Source organism: Tinamus guttatus, unplaced genomic scaffold (assembly GCF_059628265.1).
Source record: "Tinamus guttatus ecotype Peru unplaced genomic scaffold, ASM5962826v1 Tinamus_guttatus_pri_ptg000226l, whole genome shotgun sequence".
In the NCBI taxonomy this organism is placed as follows: domain Eukaryota; kingdom Metazoa; phylum Chordata; class Aves; order Tinamiformes; family Tinamidae; genus Tinamus; species Tinamus guttatus.
In genome coordinates, this window is record NW_028288760.1 from 1,904,598 (window position 1) to 1,921,152 (window position 16,555).

The 16,555-nt window shown below is 46.6% G+C and overlaps 4 protein-coding genes and 4 non-coding genes across 9 annotated transcripts; 5 read left to right on the forward strand and 3 right to left on the reverse strand.

The window, feature by feature from the left end:
- Positions 1 to 701: 701 nt before the first annotated feature.
- On the reverse strand, positions 702 to 2,946 carry SURF6 (surfeit 6). Its single transcript, XM_010212452.2, has 4 exons — positions 2,853 to 2,946; positions 2,547 to 2,756; positions 1,824 to 1,915; positions 702 to 1,385 (listed from the first exon to the last, which is right to left on the reverse strand). Exons 1-4 carry the CDS (start codon positions 2,944 to 2,946, stop codon positions 705 to 707), a joined length of 1,077 nt encoding a protein of 358 aa, XP_010210754.2. The 3' UTR covers positions 702 to 704.
- A 1,420-nt stretch (positions 2,947 to 4,366) lies between these two features.
- Positions 4,367 to 9,307, reverse strand: MED22 (mediator complex subunit 22). 2 transcript variants are annotated; one of them, XM_010212446.2, is made up of 4 exons: positions 9,156 to 9,307; positions 8,805 to 8,885; positions 8,228 to 8,436; positions 4,367 to 4,673 (listed from the first exon to the last, which is right to left on the reverse strand). In XM_010212446.2, exons 1-4 carry the CDS (start codon positions 9,276 to 9,278, stop codon positions 4,481 to 4,483), a joined length of 606 nt encoding a protein of 201 aa, XP_010210748.2. In that variant the 5' UTR covers positions 9,279 to 9,307; the 3' UTR covers positions 4,367 to 4,480. The 2 variants fall into 2 exon arrangements, with proteins under 2 accessions (XP_010210748.2, XP_010210747.2); XM_010212445.2 differs by having other exon boundaries at positions 4,367 to 4,679.
- Positions 9,308 to 9,385: 78 nt separating this feature from the next.
- Positions 9,386 to 13,109, forward strand: RPL7A (ribosomal protein L7a). The gene is made up of 8 exons (XM_088525311.1): positions 9,386 to 9,423; positions 9,741 to 9,861; positions 10,306 to 10,455; positions 10,968 to 11,108; positions 11,456 to 11,535; positions 11,853 to 11,983; positions 12,430 to 12,499; positions 12,952 to 13,109. Exons 1-8 carry the CDS (start codon positions 9,421 to 9,423, stop codon positions 13,054 to 13,056), a joined length of 801 nt encoding a protein of 266 aa, XP_088381437.1. The 5' UTR covers positions 9,386 to 9,420; the 3' UTR covers positions 13,057 to 13,109.
- On the forward strand, positions 10,164 to 10,236 carry LOC148594588 (small nucleolar RNA SNORD24). The gene has a single exon (XR_015913414.1). It is a non-coding gene; the product is annotated as a small nucleolar RNA SNORD24 (small nucleolar RNA).
- LOC148594589 (small nucleolar RNA SNORD24) lies at positions 10,828 to 10,892 on the forward strand. Its single transcript, XR_015913415.1, has one exon. It is a non-coding gene; the product is annotated as a small nucleolar RNA SNORD24 (small nucleolar RNA).
- On the forward strand, positions 11,209 to 11,286 carry LOC148594590 (small nucleolar RNA SNORD36). The gene has a single exon (XR_015913413.1). It is a non-coding gene; the product is annotated as a small nucleolar RNA SNORD36 (small nucleolar RNA).
- On the forward strand, positions 11,708 to 11,780 carry LOC148594591 (small nucleolar RNA SNORD36). The gene has a single exon (XR_015913408.1). It is a non-coding gene; the product is annotated as a small nucleolar RNA SNORD36 (small nucleolar RNA).
- A 608-nt stretch (positions 13,110 to 13,717) lies between the features above and the next one.
- Positions 13,718 to 16,513, reverse strand: SURF1 (SURF1 cytochrome c oxidase assembly factor). The gene is made up of 7 exons (XM_088525439.1): positions 16,343 to 16,513; positions 15,928 to 16,010; positions 15,605 to 15,796; positions 15,196 to 15,268; positions 14,674 to 14,836; positions 14,345 to 14,426; positions 13,718 to 14,104 (listed from the first exon to the last, which is right to left on the reverse strand). The coding sequence occupies exons 1-7, from the start codon at positions 16,511 to 16,513 to the stop codon at positions 14,044 to 14,046; spliced, it is 825 nt and encodes a 274-aa protein (XP_088381565.1). The 3' UTR covers positions 13,718 to 14,043.
- Between the last annotated feature and the right edge of the window lie 42 nt (positions 16,514 to 16,555).

Consider the following 16,555-nt stretch of genomic DNA (forward strand, 5'->3'; position numbering starts at 1 on the left):
ACCCCTGGTTTAACTTCACAGCTTTAAGAGTAAGGAAACAACCAACCAAGAGTTTGGCTTTTGCCACAGGTGCAAAAATTTGGAAAAAATATATATATACCTCATCTTCAAAGATCTGCTTGTAGACGTCGTTGCTGGGGACGACGCGGACAGTGCCCACGGGCTGCATGTCGTCCTGCCCAGCTCTCCTCTCGGCCCCTTTCCAGAACGGTCCCTACTGCTGTGGGGCAACCGACAACGGCCCCGCGGCGCCACTCGCCTCAGCCGCGCGCGCCCCCACGGCCGCCATGGCAACGCCGAGGGGGCGGAGCCTGTTGCCGCGGCAACGCGGGAGCCCGGCTCGGGCCTAGCCCGGCCGCGGCCGCCCCGCCAACAACTGCGTTTTTTCCCCTTAAGATCGAACGACAAAAAAAAGAACGAACGGAAAATGAATAAATAAATAAATCTACATACACATAAAATGGCCCTTCAAGGATCATAAAGCAAATCACACAATGACAAGAGGTTTTTATTGAGCAGCGGTGGTAACACTGGCAGCCACTCAGGTGGTCCCGTTTCTAGGATTATTTTCCTCAATCCACCCCCCATTACAAAAATATGGAGGGAAGGGGGCAGCTGTGCCAGAGCAGTTCTGTAAAAGTTAATCACCAAGTCCTGCATGCAGCCCCATAACGTTGGTGTCTGCAGGGACTAGCTGCCCCCTCTCACTTGAGACCAGCTTTCTTCAAGTCCTCTGGCAGCACGCGCCCTTTCTTGCGGGCCTTGTTCTTTTTGCGCTCTATCTTCTCCTTCTTCTTCTTCTGAATGTTCTTGCGACGCTTTTCCTGACGCTGTTGCATCTTTTCCACTACCTTCTCCGTCCGCTTCTCCCACTGCTTCTTGCGCTGGGCTTTGCGCTTCTCCTTGCGCTTCAAGGCTTCTTTCAGACGCTCCTCGTTGTCACGAATCTTCACGCCTTCGGCCTTATAGAGAGCGTTTGTCCATTTCATCTTATTCTCCAGCTCCTGAGCTTTCTTCTGGTCTTTGTCCTTGAGCTCCTCTAGTTTATTCTTCCTGATCTCCAGCCTGCTCAGCAGCTGCTTGTAGTTCCTGCCGGTCAAAGGTGCAATGTTGCCTTTCACCGCTTTCCTCTTCTCTTTTTTCTTCTGGATCTTGCTCAGCTCATTCTCTTCATGGACTTCAACCTTGCTAAAGATAATCTCAGCTGTGCTTGTGCTCTCCTCTTTTTTGCTTTGCGGCTCTACAGGCTTTGTGGCCTCTGTTGCCTTCTTCTCCATTTTCTCCTTCATCTTCAGCTCTTTTCTTCGACGCTTCTTCCTCTCTTTCTCATATTTCCTTCTACGCCTCTTCTCCAAGACAGCAGGGGATAACTCTTTGGCATCATCCTAAGGAAAGGTTTGACATAAATCAGTTGCTGTAAAGAGAATTAGAAACGGGACATACTCAAGCTCCTGATTTCAAACTTCTCATAAGCAGCACAGTATCTTTTACAAGAAGTTGTGAGTTCAGCTTTTTAAGGCATTAAACACAGCTCCTTTCAGATTCCCAGTGCAGTACCTCTTCCTTACAGATTACCAGAGGCACACACTCCTCCAGAGCAGGCCATGCCTAGTTTCCCTTGTTTCTTTGGACCATAGAATACATGCAGGATGCCCAACACTGCTTGTAAGCACTTCTTTGTAGACAGCAGTCAACTTAAACCCTCAACCTAGCAAGATCATAGCCCTTTCCCCCACTCTCCCAGGAGACCTGATAAGAGTTTATATAGCATATATAAATCCACATACATAATGCACATTAGTGTATTATCAAAATTCTCTTACTTGACCAGAAGCTTTTTTAATCTTCTCATGTAGTCTCTGACGCAAGAGATTCATTGCAGAAAAAGAAGGTGAATTGACTTTACTTTGGCTATCTGGGAACAAGAAGCAGAAAAATAGAGCAATTTACTTAAAATACAGCACCAACTAAACAGAATTGTTTTGGCTGATTCCAGAAGGACAGGTATGAAAGAACCAGAAAATCTCTGTGAAGCTGCAAACAGAAGAAAGGAAATTCTAAAGGGACAAGCAGTTCCTCTTTTCGTAGTTTCTTTAGCATTTCCCTTCTATCCACATCATCCTTGAACACTGCCAGTCCACATGCTGTATGGCTTTCAAACACGCCTGAAGATAAATACCCAGGTAGTAGAAACAAAGACACCAAAGACATCTTTTCCACTCAGCTGGCATTTGAGATTCATATGGAAGGCTGTCATGGGATGAAAGAGATTGTGGCAAATATGCCACAATTTCCAGAAGTTAGCTATATATATAAAACGCCTGTGACAGATTGAAGGCTGGTATTTTTAGAGAGCCACCCAGTGGTTATATTAAAAAAAAAAAAAAAAAAAAAAAAGAGCTATGTGCATGTAACTTTTTAGGAAACATAGCATATCAAAAATATTTTCAATTCAACTAGATTTTTAAAACCTTTCCAAACTGTACACATGTGAAACAACTGGAATGCAGCCACATCAGCTCAGGTAATTTTAATCAGGTTCTTACCTGTAATCGAGCTCTCATTTTTGCTCTGCTTAACCCCTTGTGGAGATGACGTGCTGGGCTGAGCAGCTGCTTTCTGCGCGGGGGCAGCTTTGTTGGATGCCAGCCGCTTAACTGGAGGACCATTCGCCTTCTCATCTTGGTTTCTAGGCCTCTTTCTCCTCTTTTTCTTGTGCTGTTTGCCGGCATCTTCAGGCTGGCCTGGCTTCCATTCTAATAAAAAAAGGGTAGCAATAAAAATAAGCACAAGAGAACTAGGTGAATCCTACAGCGCTATGTGCCCATCAGCCCCAGGCGCCGCTCCGTTACCGCGTTTCCTCTTGGGCGGCTCGGGGCCGCGCTGCGGGCACACGCGGCTCGCCAAGCCCTGCAGGTACGAGTCCTGCGCGGCCAGGCTCCGCATGGCGCCGGCCGCGCCGGGAAATGACGTCACGCGGGCCGGCGGTGGCGTCACGCGGCGGGGCCGGGCCGGCGGTGACGTCACGCGGCGGGGTGGCGCCTCGCGCCCTTCGGGTCCCGCCCCCGGCGGAGCCGCCGGGGTTGCCGGGAGCCGCCGCTGCGGAGCGGCCTCTGCCGGGCTCCCCGCAGCCCCCGGTGCCGCCGCGGGGACACGAGGGGCCGGGACACCCCGAGGGGCCGGGCACACACAGCGCTGCAGCCGCCACGCGCCACGAGGAGGGAGGGAGCCCACAGAAACAGCTGCGAATCCCTCCCTCGGGGCCCTGCTCCTGCTCAAGGCTTCCCTCTTTCTACATAACCTTGGGGCTGAACACACACACTTGAAAAACATACAAAAAAGTTAGTTTTATTAAACCACCTAATTACAAGAAAAAAAATGGAATGGGAGAAATAAAGTAAACCAAAATTCACATCTTTGCAAAGGAAGTTACAGGAAAATGTCAGGCAATCTCAGCTAAGACATTTGCTCCAAATGCAGCAGTAGCTCTGCAGTTTCCAAGCACAACAGTCACAACCATATCACAATTCAAGTACCTCTTCCCTTTGCTGCAGTTAGAATTAACTGCACAAGGGAAGGGCAGTGGAAATGCCAAGTTGCTGAATAACTGGACAAAACACTGAAAGCAATTCTTAAAAAGGAAGCTGCATTAAAGTTAATATCCCCTCAGTGTCAGGTACACCTTCAGTAGTCTCCAGTCACTTTGCACTAAATGAAGCTAGTAGTAGCTTCCTAATACAGTAGCTCAGGCTACATTAACAGCAAGTTTCTGTGTAAACTCAGAGGAAGCAGCCTCGAGTCTGCTATTGCTTCAGTCTGTAGCACTGAGCAAGCTGCATCACCAATATCACAGCAATTCCTACATTTGCCTCTTTCTAAAGGAAAAATACTGCTGGCAAGTGCCTTTAGGAGATCTTCCTCCCAAATAATACCTGGGAAGAGTTCAAGTTTTTGAAGCACTTTACAGGTAAAGAGTGCTCTGCAAAAAGTACAGTGAGATTCTTATTCCAGTAGGTAGACAGAAGTTGGTTGATGGCATCCTGAAAGAGGAAGACTTAAAGCAATTAAAAAGTTAGCCACCTTAATGCTGAGGTAACAGAGGAAAACCCAAAACACTCACTATCCCCCAAATTTGGCTTACATCTTATTTCAAAGACAACACTGAATTCGTAGCACTCTATCATGTACTGGTTGCGATTCAAATGGAAACAAATCCTGGATTTCTAACAAATTCTACATGTAGCCATGACAAAGCAATCCAAAAGCAAACCTAATTAAAACTTGTTAGAACAACCGAATTCGTGTTTCTCATCACTTTCTCCCAAGGGAGAGGAAAGCTCATGGCAGTGTCCCAGGCTGCAGAAAGCACTGTGGCTATCCAGGGAGGAGCAGCCTGCAATCCAGCAGGAGATGTGCGCGCAATCCGGCGGGAAGGCTTCCCGGATCCGCACCACCGGGATGCAGGCGAGCAGAGGCCTCCTCAGGAGTGCTCCGCGGGGCCTGCCCCGTGCCCGTTCACGTGCGGGTGCGACGGGGTCGAGCTCTGCGAGGCGGCAACGCTCTGCTCTGCCGGGGCACTTGTCAGAGGCATCAAGAGGCTCTCGGGGGACAGCGCGGCAAGGTCTTGTCTCCAGTAGGCTTCGCACAGGGGCAGATCGTTGTTGTCACACAGACTGTAGCTTTCCAGAACAAACAACCCCAGTGAGGAGAGAGCGGGTGCAAACAAGGAGGGGAAGGGAGCAAGAAGGAGGGGGAAAAGCAAGACAGAAGCAAAGCATTAAGAAAATAGCAAAAAAATGTCCATGGATGTAAGGTTTGTGATCATAAATTCATCGCAGCTCTTATACCATTGGGCTAGATACCCGCTAGGGGCTGGTGTTGAATCTCATGGCTAGAGGAGAATCAGGGAGTTTTAGAAACATTTTGTTTTTGCTGCAAACTGAGACAGAGGTTGAATTTTAATTCAGCTGCTCCAAGTGCCTAGAAAGATGTGGGCTAAAATTCTAGTATTCCCAAACACAGGAGTTCTGCCACTAATTTCAGACCCCTCAATCACAAACATTTCACTTGGAGTTGCATCATGACCTAAACGAGGAAAAAACTCAAGCCTTAGATTTAAATTCAGAAAAAAAAAATCCTAGTTCAATTGTTTTAAGGTCTGCCCGTGTAAGGAAAAGGAAGAAACCCTACTCGCACTCCTACCTTTCCAGAGAAGGCCTTACTTTTGAAGTGTCCCTAGCCTCAATCTAAAATATTTTCAGCTTCTAGTGGTTTCAGCAGACCTTCAGTTAAGAGTTGTTCTACAAGCAGCTTGCTGGATTTTACTACTGTAGATTATATAATTGTATGAACCATCAGTATGGATAAGTAGTTAAAAAAAAACAAAAAAAAAATTCCTCTCTTCTGTGCTCTAAGGGAAATACCACATGGAAGGGCCAAAATTTAAGAGAAAAGCAATGCAATTTGATTAAAAAAAGAAAGCACTGCACACACACAAGACACGCAAGACAGCAAGTGCTAGAGCAGAAAGCAGCTTGTGCACAGAGTAAAACAAACCCAACTGGTCAAGTGGTTGTTGTTGCAGCTTTATTTACATATTTCATGTATGGACTTGAATAGATGCTTATGGGAAATATTAAGTGTAAAAATATAAGAGACACTTCACATTGCACAAACATATAACATGTTGAGATCTAACCCCACACAAGATAGTGCCTGTGATCTCAGAGGATGAAGCAAAAGAGCACAAAATCAAGTTTGGCTTTAAGGCAAGCTGGACTTGAGCTACTGCTTTGCAGAACAAGCGCACAAAGCCCTGCTTCAAGCATCTACTTTTGAGCTTTTTTTCCTAGTAGCATTACCCAGCTGTCTTGAAACTTAAGTGAGAAGGCAGCAGATACAGGCAGATACTTGGGGCTTTTTAAAATTTCCTATAGGATTTCCTTTTCTGGGACATGAGGATATCTAACCCTGCTCTACAGGCTCCAAAAAGTGCAGCTTGATTCAGTTATTGAGGACATTCAGGACTACATCAGAATTACCACCCCTTTTCTTAGTCTTGCCCCTTAGCCCCTGGTTCCCAAGGGAAGCTGGGCCAAAGCAGTCATCACATCAGCCTTGGCAGATGAACCAGAACTATGAACCCTTGAACTTGTCAGAACTATATCTGCTTTGGCTGCTGCCTCAGGAAGAACAGCTCCAAAAGTCTAAGTGTCACCTCCCATTCAACACTCCTCAAAATCCAGGGTGAAAAGTGACCATTGCAAGGCCTAGAAGAGCACTGCTTTACCTACTACTGTCCTTTGACAGAGGCTCTCTCCCTGTAGTGCTCCCTTGGGACACATGGCAGGTCTGCACAAAGGAATATACCTAGGAAGCTACATGAGCAGGAGTGAAAGCAAAGACTCCTTCCAAACAATCTACTCAGCTTTAGTTTCACAGATTTGTCTTCAGGTTTCCTCATTAAAGTTCCTATGTAAAATGCAACTCAGCCCTAAAATACTCCTATTTAGCAGGGGAAAAGGGGCATCTCCTAAGCAGTGTTGGCATAATAGAAATGACAATTGCCAAACACAGAAAAAAGTTCTCTCCTACAGACTTCTCATAGCACAGGGACCAAGAGAACCACATATCTCATTAGGCAGCCCTTAGTTTTGCAGTACCTGGAGGTAAGGCAGGGAGGGAATTTTAGGATGACCTAACATAAACTAACCAGAACACCTGAGAGCAGCTTGGCAGGACAGCTATACAGCCTCCTGGGACTGCAAATCTCTAAATCTTGTGAAAAGAAGTTGCACTAGAGAGTAACAGACAGTGCAGAGAGGCAGCAGGCAATGCCCATGGGTGAGCAAACCCCACTGCATTTACAGCTATTGAAACATGACTGACACTCTAGGACTATGTGACATACAACAGAGACCCTTTCCCCACATCAGACAATATGGTTTCATTAAAAATATCTCAATACTCTAATTATAAAAGGATTTTGAATAAATCACAGTTTTCCTATTTTCACGCATTTCTTTGGTGCAGAAAAAGACAGGAAAGAACACAAGAGGAGAAAACAAATAAATGCCAAAGAAACAGCTAAAGCACTAGGTAATGCTATATGGTATGAGGTCTCAATGGAGGGATCTTAGCTCTGTAGTTTAGCCAAGTTTTGTTACCTTATGGCCACTCTTACAGAGCATGAAGGCAGATCCACTTGGTGTAACCAGAACAGGAAAACATTGTGCTTACAGGGTAGTTCTGTTAAGAAGGGTGGCTTTATGTGGCATATGGTGCCAGATAGGTCAGACCACATCAACAGGGTCAGAACCCCTTAATCCAAAAGTTAAAGCTACAGACAGAAAAAAAGATTCTAGTCATTAAAATCTTAAAATTTTGCAAGCTTAAATCAGCTTTTGTTTACAACTCATGCCATTATCACACTGACTTAGCTTGTACAATACAGCTGAAATAACCAGGTTCTCATTTGTTTTTTCCTGCTTTCATCTACTGCATGATCAACTACAAGTGCTGGAGTGCATGACAAAAAATAAAAATAAAAAATAAAGTGTCTGAATCATCTAAAGCTTTTTTCCTATGTAAAAGTCTCTTTAAAAATATTAAGAAAATCCTACAAACAAATCAGTATCAAGTCCTTCGCAGAAAATCCTATCACTATCCCTCACAATTCAATAAAACTGAGAACATTGTTTTTACTCTTTGAAATGTTCACCTCAGTGGGACTTCAGGCAGCTGGGCAGTAGACTAGAAGAAAAAAGGCACACTGTGTAACTAGGTCACTTGTGAAAAAACTTGCCACAGAGATGTGGGAAACACTCACTTCATCTGACTTTAGAAGGTAGCTCTCTAGGAAGAGAGACAGAGGCTCCTCCAGAAGGATACTTCAAGCAGAAGCCTGATGTTACTCAAGAAAATGCCTTTCCCTTGCTAAAGATTCTGAAGGAAGCCTACACAAATTCCCTGTCTAATCTAGCCAACTAAAGCAGGCACCTAGACCAGGGCACTCTAAATACCTCCATAATCACACTTATACCCTGTAGAATATCTGCAAGGAGAAGATAATTGCTTTAAGTTGTAGAAAGTTTGACCTAATTAAAAACAAGGGAGCAAAAGTTTTCTGGGAACCTCAAAGACACATATGTTAAGGGCTATTTGTCTAGGTCAACTCCCCCCAAAAGGGAGGGAGTCAGTAGGCAGAAGTCCACTGCTCTATTTGTACCTGGAAGAGTAATATTCTTCTTCTAGCTCGTACAGGTCAATGGAGATCTCATCCCGCAGTGCAATCAGCTTCTTGTCACATTCCTCCTGCAAGCTTTTCAGCTGCTGGTTGCGCTGGTTGATGGCTTCATTCACAGAGGGGAAATCATTGAGAATCAAGAACTGCTTCAGATCTGACACAAGTTTCATCAGGGACTCCCCAGCTCGGACCTTGCCGCATAGAAGGAAATCACACAGTATATTAAAACAGTGTTTGCTCCAGCTCTGAAACCAGTGTTCTCAAACTGCTGCTTCAGCCTGATATCAGACAAGCTGCTCACATCTAAACTAGAATGCCCAAAACAGAGTTCTTCCCATTTTAGATCAGGATTCAGAGAAATATCTGTAGCTGCTAACCCAGGCTACCCTGGTTTCCTCTAGAAAAGGAACTTGCCCCATAATCTCCCCAAACAGCAGACTGCCCTCCTAGCAGCAGTGGACAGAAGTGTTAAACACAATACCAGATGCTATAACAAACCAGACAGTGCATGACAAACACACTGCCTGAGGTGCTTAGACCACAGCAGAGTGGTACTTACAATGTTTGCAGCTCTGACATGCATCTCATAGTTATCCTGTTCACCCTGGGTTGCTCGAGACACTTGAGTTTCATCTTCAATCTAAAAGAAAAGCCCAAACTGCCACATGTACACACAAAAATAATGAAATATGACTGCCTTACTGCAAGGCATTTCCCTGCCATCCAATCTAACAACCCCCATAACAGCTGCACCCTCTTTCCCTTCACAGACCTTTCACACACAGCCCCTAACGGCCCCTTCTCCTCTCCCCTCACAGACTCTGCTTCACTCCCACCTAACGGTCGCTCCCCCTCTCCCCTCAGAGAGGCCCCTTCCCCCAGGGGTGCTTTGGCCGGTGCCTTAACCCACCCTGGCAGTCTTGATGATCTCAGTGAAGTTGTCCATGATGGACTTGATGTCATCCTTAAGACGCTTGTTGTAGGACTGCAGCAGCGTCTCCTTGCTCTGCGGCAGCACCCGCTGCTGCGACATGGCGCGGGGAACCCTACTGCGGCGCCTGCCCCTTTAAATCCCTCCGCCTCTCGCGAGGCGCCTCAGTCTCTCGCGAGACTCCGCGGAGCGCGGCGCTATTTCCCGGCATGCCCCGCGCGCTCCTCCTCTTCCTCCATCCAAGATGGTGAGTAGTAGGAGGGGTGGCTTGGGGGGCGCTGCTATCCGCCGCCATCCGCCCCCTCCGCGGGGCTGGGCGGCGGCGCGGGGCGCTGAGGCAGATGCTGAACAGCGCGGCGGGCCCGCGGGTGCCGGTTTGTACGGGGATGGCGGCCGGTCCGGGGGAAGCTGGAGCTGGGGCCTAGCCCGGGTGCAGCTCGGTGCTGATGGCCACCCAGCTGAAGGGGAACGGGGCGTTTCTGACCCAAACATAAAGACTTGTTCGCGCGGGGCGAGCCGGGCGGTTTCGTGCGGCAGGAAGGTGAGCGTGTTCCCTCCCTGCAGCCGAAGGGAAAGAAGGCCAAGGGCAAGAAGGTGGCACCGGCCCCTGCTGTAGTCAAGAAGCAGGAGGCCAAGAAGGTTGTCAACCCACTCTTCGAGAAGAGGCCCAAAAACTTTGGCATCGGTGAGTAAGCCGGTTGTTGAGCTATTCCACTTGCTGTTCAGAAAAGGCTTTTGTTGTTGTTGTTCTCTATTTTTATGCATTCTGAAAAACCTGTAGAGAGGTGGTAAAGATCCTTTCTGGTTACTTGCAGTGATTAATCATTCCTTCACCAGGTGTTTGCAGATCACCACAAACATTAGTTAGTTTTTGCATGATGCAAAAATTCAACACTTGATGGGGTTGTGGTGATTCTTGCCCTTTTATGTTAACTGTGAAGTGGTCAATTGATAAAGAATATTTTTTTGTTTCTTTTTTTGTGTACGTGCAAATGATGTGAAAGAATATTTGCTATCTGAATGATAGTGCTGACATATAACCACCAAGATCGCTGATGCACTCCTGTCTGTTCTGTGCTGTTTCTTTGTCATCTTGGAGCTGCTTTGGGTTAAAAGTCTGTATTTCTAGGACAGGATATCCAGCCAAAACGTGACCTCACACGTTTTGTGAAATGGCCCCGCTACATCAGACTGCAGCGGCAGAGATCCATCCTGTACAAGCGGCTGAAGGTGCCTCCTGCGATTAACCAGTTCACTCAGGCTTTGGATCGCCAGACAGGTGAGGATGGTCCTCCTAAAATTCCAGGATATCCTTTAGTGGGTTATGCATCAAAGGAGAGGAAGGAAATGAAAATAAAGTGTAGCAGAAATAAGTTAGAGCATCTATGGTAGCGACATAGCGAAGCTATAACAGCATCACTGGTGATGTGAACAATGAGCATACGTTCAGTGTATGTAGAGTAACTCCTTCATAGATGTTGCCAAACAAGCTATTTACTTTAAAGGAGAAAGTGCATCAGTTTTTTCCATAGATCTGTGAGGGGCAGTAGATATTTCCTATACTAAAAACAAAGGAGCTCTCATTGCCAGCAAAGGTGCGCTTAGAGGTAAAGCGTGCTAGAGGTATTCTGCTAGCTTGGTTCTTGTGCTGTGCAAATGATGCTAATTATTTACTGTTAAATACGGTTGATGACAACCACCAAGATCGCTGATGCACTCTTTTCCTCTGAAGAGTAACGCTGAGGTCTTTGGGCTATGCACTTTGTAAGCAAAGTCTGTGTTCTGTTGCAGCAACGCAGCTTCTGAAGCTGGCACACAAGTACAGGCCTGAAACTAAGCAAGAGAAGAAGCAAAGGCTGCTGGCTCGTGCAGAGCAGAAAGCTGCAGGAAAGGGAGATGCTCCAACAAAGAGGCCACCAGTCCTCCGAGCAGGTGAGTTGTCTGCTTGTGTATGCAGGAATGGGAGACTTCATTAAACAGCTAATCAGGAGATTTGGCCTTTTACTTCAGCCAAACAAGGTTGGACAAGCTATTGCAATGATGTATGAATTTCTTCACCTGAGCTCAAAGTGAAGAGCGAAAATAGACGAGCTTTTTAACCCTGAGCTTTAGCAAATTGTCCATAGAATGTCACCTTTGGCTGCCTGCATGAATGTGAAAAGTTTCTGTTGTCATACTGAAGCTGTGCCATGGAATCTGAGTTGGTTACGCTAGGCTCATATAAAAGCTCTGAAAACAGATTGACATGGAGTAAAATCTTTCTGTAATTTGTTTTTCAGGTGTTAACACTGTTACCACTCTGGTAGAGAACAAGAAAGCTCAACTTGTTGTAATTGCCCACGATGTAGACCCCATTGAGGTAAGCACACTCAGTGGATGTCCATCTCTGGAAACATGCTTGGGTGTCATTAGTCAGCTCGTGAGAGGGAGGAGAGATGCACTAAGTTTATTCTGTGTAGAAAGGAAATGTGCACAAACACTGATGCTTGGCGTGTTCACAGTGGTCCTGGTGTTACAGTTAGGCTTGGCCCTTGCGATGATGTATGAATTTCTTCACCTGAATCGAGAATGAAGAGCAAAACGAGCTTTTTAACACTGAGCAATTGCCACAGCCTAGACTGATTCAAAGAATGGAAAGTTGTTCCTGCCTTAACGACGCGCTGCCCTCCATTTCAGCTGGTGGTTTTCTTGCCGGCGCTGTGCCGCAAGATGGGAGTGCCGTACTGCATCATCAAGGGCAAAGCCAGGCTGGGGCGCCTGGTCCACCGCAAAACCTGCACCTGCGTTGCCTTCACCCAGGTCAACCCGTAAGTATTCCATGTGCAGATTCAATTTGCTATCATGGGGAAAGGAAGCAGCCTTTAAGAGCAGATTGTAGGGCATAGGGGTAACAAATTCGGGTTGCTTTAGCTTAAAGTAATACTAAAGTACGCTTGGGGGTGAACTGTCTGTATAATGTGTAATACAGATATTGTCTTGTGTGAAGGGCTTTGTCACATCCTGGAGATGTGGTTTACTTTATTGGAATGGGTGGAATTAGAAGAGTGGAATTCTAATTCCACTCTTAAGTGGAATTTGTAGGTGAAACTGTAACTATAATCTGAGTGGTGCAAGTTCCTAAGCATTGATGGCTTGAGGAGTTAATCAAGTTTAACATGAAAAATCATGTTGGTTTTGAGTTCTCTAATCCCAAAAGATTTAATGGGGAAGAGTAATATTAATACTTTGAAGAAACTAATGCTGTCACCAACAGGGAGGATAAGGGTGCCCTTGCAAAGCTGGTGGAGGCTGTCAAGACCAACTACAATGACAGATACGATGAGGTAAGATTCTCTTTGCAGCTATCCGTGTCCTTTACAGTTCATACTGTTACCCTATCCCCAATAGCTTTGGAGAATTAGGGGGTTAATTTAAAGCCTGTTGGCTGTGATGGTATCCATATTCTTTGCCCAAGGGTGGAGAAAAGGGTAACAGCCTTGACATTCTGCTGTCACCAAGTTAGGAGCAAGTGGAGCTAACACAGTGCTGGGATTGCCTAGAATAGAGCAGTTAATGCTAGACTCAACCTCTGCTCTCCAAGTGACAGAGAATCCATGATAGCTGAATCTGCCCCATTCATAGGGAAGAAAATGTGGTTCACCACTTAAAAATATGTAGGAATTCCAAATTGTGAGTGTGTTCCTCTTGTGCATAAAGGAGTGGAATTCTGCAGGTGATGAGAATGATAGTCTAAGAGATTGTATGAGGTATCTAACTTTTTCTCACTTCTTTCCAGATCCGTCGTCACTGGGGTGGTAACGTCTTGGGTCCAAAATCAGTGGCTCGCATTGCCAAGCTTGAGAAGGCAAAGGCTAAAGAACTGGCAACTAAGCTGGGTTAAAGATGTACTCAACTGCTGCCATGTTTCTGTACATAAAATAAACCCCAAATTAAGTTTCGGTGGTCTCTGTTAATGGGAAGGCTTTGGACTGTTGGGCTGTGTGTTAGTTCTGCCATATTACTGTTTTATCTTCTCTTGATGCCTTTGAGCAGGTGACTGAACCACACTGCACAAACAGCTGTGTGGAACAGGTTATTTTGTATTAGGACAAGTACATGCAGTGTGCTCCAGGTGGTTTTAAGTAGCGTACTATTTAGTTTTATTACTATTTAGTTTAATTTACCATTTAGCAGCTCTTATTAGGAGGTCTGTGATGCCTCTTCTGTTGCAAGTGGAGAAAGAATCAAAATCTCCTGTTCTTTCCTGGCTGCTGACTTGGTTTTGCCTCTTGTCAGAGGGTACCATGTACCCTGAGGCTCTGGCAGGAGCGGAGAAGGCACCTTGTTGCTGTGGCTCTCTCCTAGCTTTGCAAGAGTGTTATGTGCTGCCTCACCCCTGTGCTAGGTGAGTGTCCAGAGTACCCTGTAATCCACGGCTGTCACACGTGAGATCTGAGGTGTTCAAGCAAGTCCCAAGACCAGCAGCTCTAAGCTCTTATTCTGATTTCAGCTGCACGGAGTCACTGTCTTGCCTTTAGGAAGGAGTAGTTGGTACAAAGGAATTTTGTGCTTAATGAAATCTTTTACTATCATTCGCTTACAATGAATTTCATGGAAAATGCAGCTATGGAGGAGTTTGAATGTTGTAGCTTACAACCACTACCCCCTCACAGTGGAAAACTGTAGCCTTGAGCAGTCTCGTGAAGCTGATTTAAGCCTCAGTCCAAAGAGGCACATACAGTTTTGAAGTTTGGATTTTTCCAAGCTGCAGCCTGAGTCAGTGGTAGGAGCTCAGAATTAGCATCCATCAATTAAAGTCTGTTTGCATTTTGGCAGCTGCAGCAGTTTATTGAATCCAGGACTTGGAAACCTGGGATACATCAGTTTTTCAGGACCTTTTCAGGAATTTTCTGTACCACATGAATGAGGTTGCTGCACATAGCCCATACCTGCAACAGAAAACCACATTTTACACTCACTTTTCAAGAGGGAGGGGACTTCCCTAAGTCAGCTGCAGTTTGCACAATTATTTCAAATTGTGTTGCACATGTTAAGTTTAAATTCCAGCTTTGCAGCAAAGGCTTCCTTCAGTCTCAGGCAGGAGCTGGATGTTAGGGGAAAAGTACCCAGTTGCTTCAAACAGGAGACAGGTGAGGGCTCTAGGTTTAGAGGATGAGTGGGGCACTCACCATGTGAGGATGTACTGCAGGTGCTCGTTCCGCAGGCTCACTCGTGTCTGGCCTCCAATGGGCCCCCCTGGGACTGTGCTTCCTATAGGCACAACACAGGGCATCACGTTAAATCTTTCAGACGGTCTGGATTCACGGAATTGTCCTTTCTGTGACAAACAGATGCTGGTAGATGCCTTGGTATCCTACTGCTCTTCCTTAGGCTACAGTGTTCCCAAGTTACTATAAAACCCACAGCTTTAGGGGTAGGTTTTGGGACCAAACTGAACTGAAAAGTGGACTGAGATGGAAGTAAACTGGACACGGAGTTGGGTCCCTCGGTAACTTACTGAAATCTGCGTCGATAAAGATCGGCTCAGCACCAGTCACCTCTGCCATGGCTGCCAGGTCACGGTAATGCCAACGGTTCTTTTCAATGTTATTTTCAGGCACAAAAGGTTTCCGTGTTTCTGACAATCTCACCACGCCAGTGAGATCAATTTCACCTTCAATCTGAAGAAAAGGGCAGGAGACAAAAGGAGGAGTTTTTCAAAATGCACATTCAGCTCCTGCTAGGGTCTGGTTGCAAAACAACTGGTAGTACCACACAGCAAGGCAAAGCTGTGACACGGCAGGGTAAAAGATCAGGATCAGGTCCTTGTTTGTAAAAAAAAAAAAAAAAAAAAAAAAAAAACACTTTCTATACTCAGTAAAAGAGGTGGGAAGAAAACCCCTGTTTTTCAAGAAGTACAAGTTACTTAAATAAACTCCCATGACGCTCAAAGCAGTTACTGCCTTTCTTGGACAACAGTGTCTCTTTGGGTAACAACAAGTAGAAAGTAACAGACAAGGCCTCCCTCTGTTCCTCTTACCTGTCCCTTCAGCCTGGTCTCTGGTTTCAGCTTCTTTTTGGGCACAAATCCTCGGTTGACTAAAATCGTGACCCTAGAATTGCACAGAGAGGACAAATGTAGCTCATTAGAAGGAAATTTCCCATTATTCCTGCTGCTGCCTAAGAGCTAGGTACCAAAAATATGTTTGGAGCCACTTTTTTTTTTTTTTTTTTGGTCATCTGAGCACACATTATAAGCGATTTCAGATATAAGTTGGAATCAAGCTTCAGTGACTTATCTTATTGCAAGAGACACGTCTTTTAAGAGAAGTGAGTGATTAACCAACCACTAGCACACAGCGTTTGTGTTGAAAAGTAGGCTTGGGTGAAGCACGGCTTTAATTAGCTACAAATACACGTTTCTCAGGCTTGTGTGGGAACACACTTACCCCAGGTCAGTGCAGTAGAAAGGAGTGATGACGTTTGCTCCGATTTCTGGGTTGGACGTGAGCCGTCCGGCTTCTCTGGCTTCTCGTTCAGGATCCACAAGTGACCGTGGCAAAACATAGAGCTCCTTGGAGTGCTCAAAATGCCCCCGGACCTTTACAGGCCTGTACTCCAATTCCTTCAGTTCCATGGGGCTGTGTGGAGTAAGATGAAAACAAAATCATGGCTGTGGCAGACAAATCACAAATCAGATCAGGGATTTTATCACGGGATTCTCCTTTTCCCCAGCGCTTTGCTGGCAGCTCTGAGGACTCGGCTTCCTTACTCTAGTGTCAGCGGGACGGGCTCTGCTGTGACTCTTGACGCCAACTGTGCAATCAAATCCAGTTTCCACTTCCGTCGCTGAACCTGGAGATACACAAAACAGAGCAGTGCAATAACCTTGGCAAGCCTGAAAAGTGTTTCTTTATGGGTATTTTCTCCCCAGGCATTACCTAAAGCAGGACAACCACAGACTCCAAAAATGGGGGCTACTCACTGCACTTGAGACGAGGGGGGAGATGAAACAGTGGAATACAACCAAAATCACTGAATTTCCCCTTTAAAGGCTTGCAGGAACCTTGGAGACGGACACCAGGAAAGCTAACCGCGACGCGGTCTCCCACACAGCGGTATCTGCCCCGGCGGTGACGCGAAGGGGACCACGCCGGGAGCCGCGGGGGACCCGGTGCGCTCGGTACCTGCCAGGTGCCCAGGCCGAAGGTGCCCAGGGGGACGAGCAGGAGGCCCCACTTGAGGAAGGCGCCGTCGCTGGCGGCCCCGGCGGCCGCCGCGTCGCTGCGGGGCCTGCGGGGCGGCGGCGCCCGAGCGCGGCAGCCCCGGGGCGGCCGCAGCAGCCGCCAGGCCGCCATGGCGCCGTGGCCTGGTCCGCCAGCGGCCGCGCCGGGCGGGCG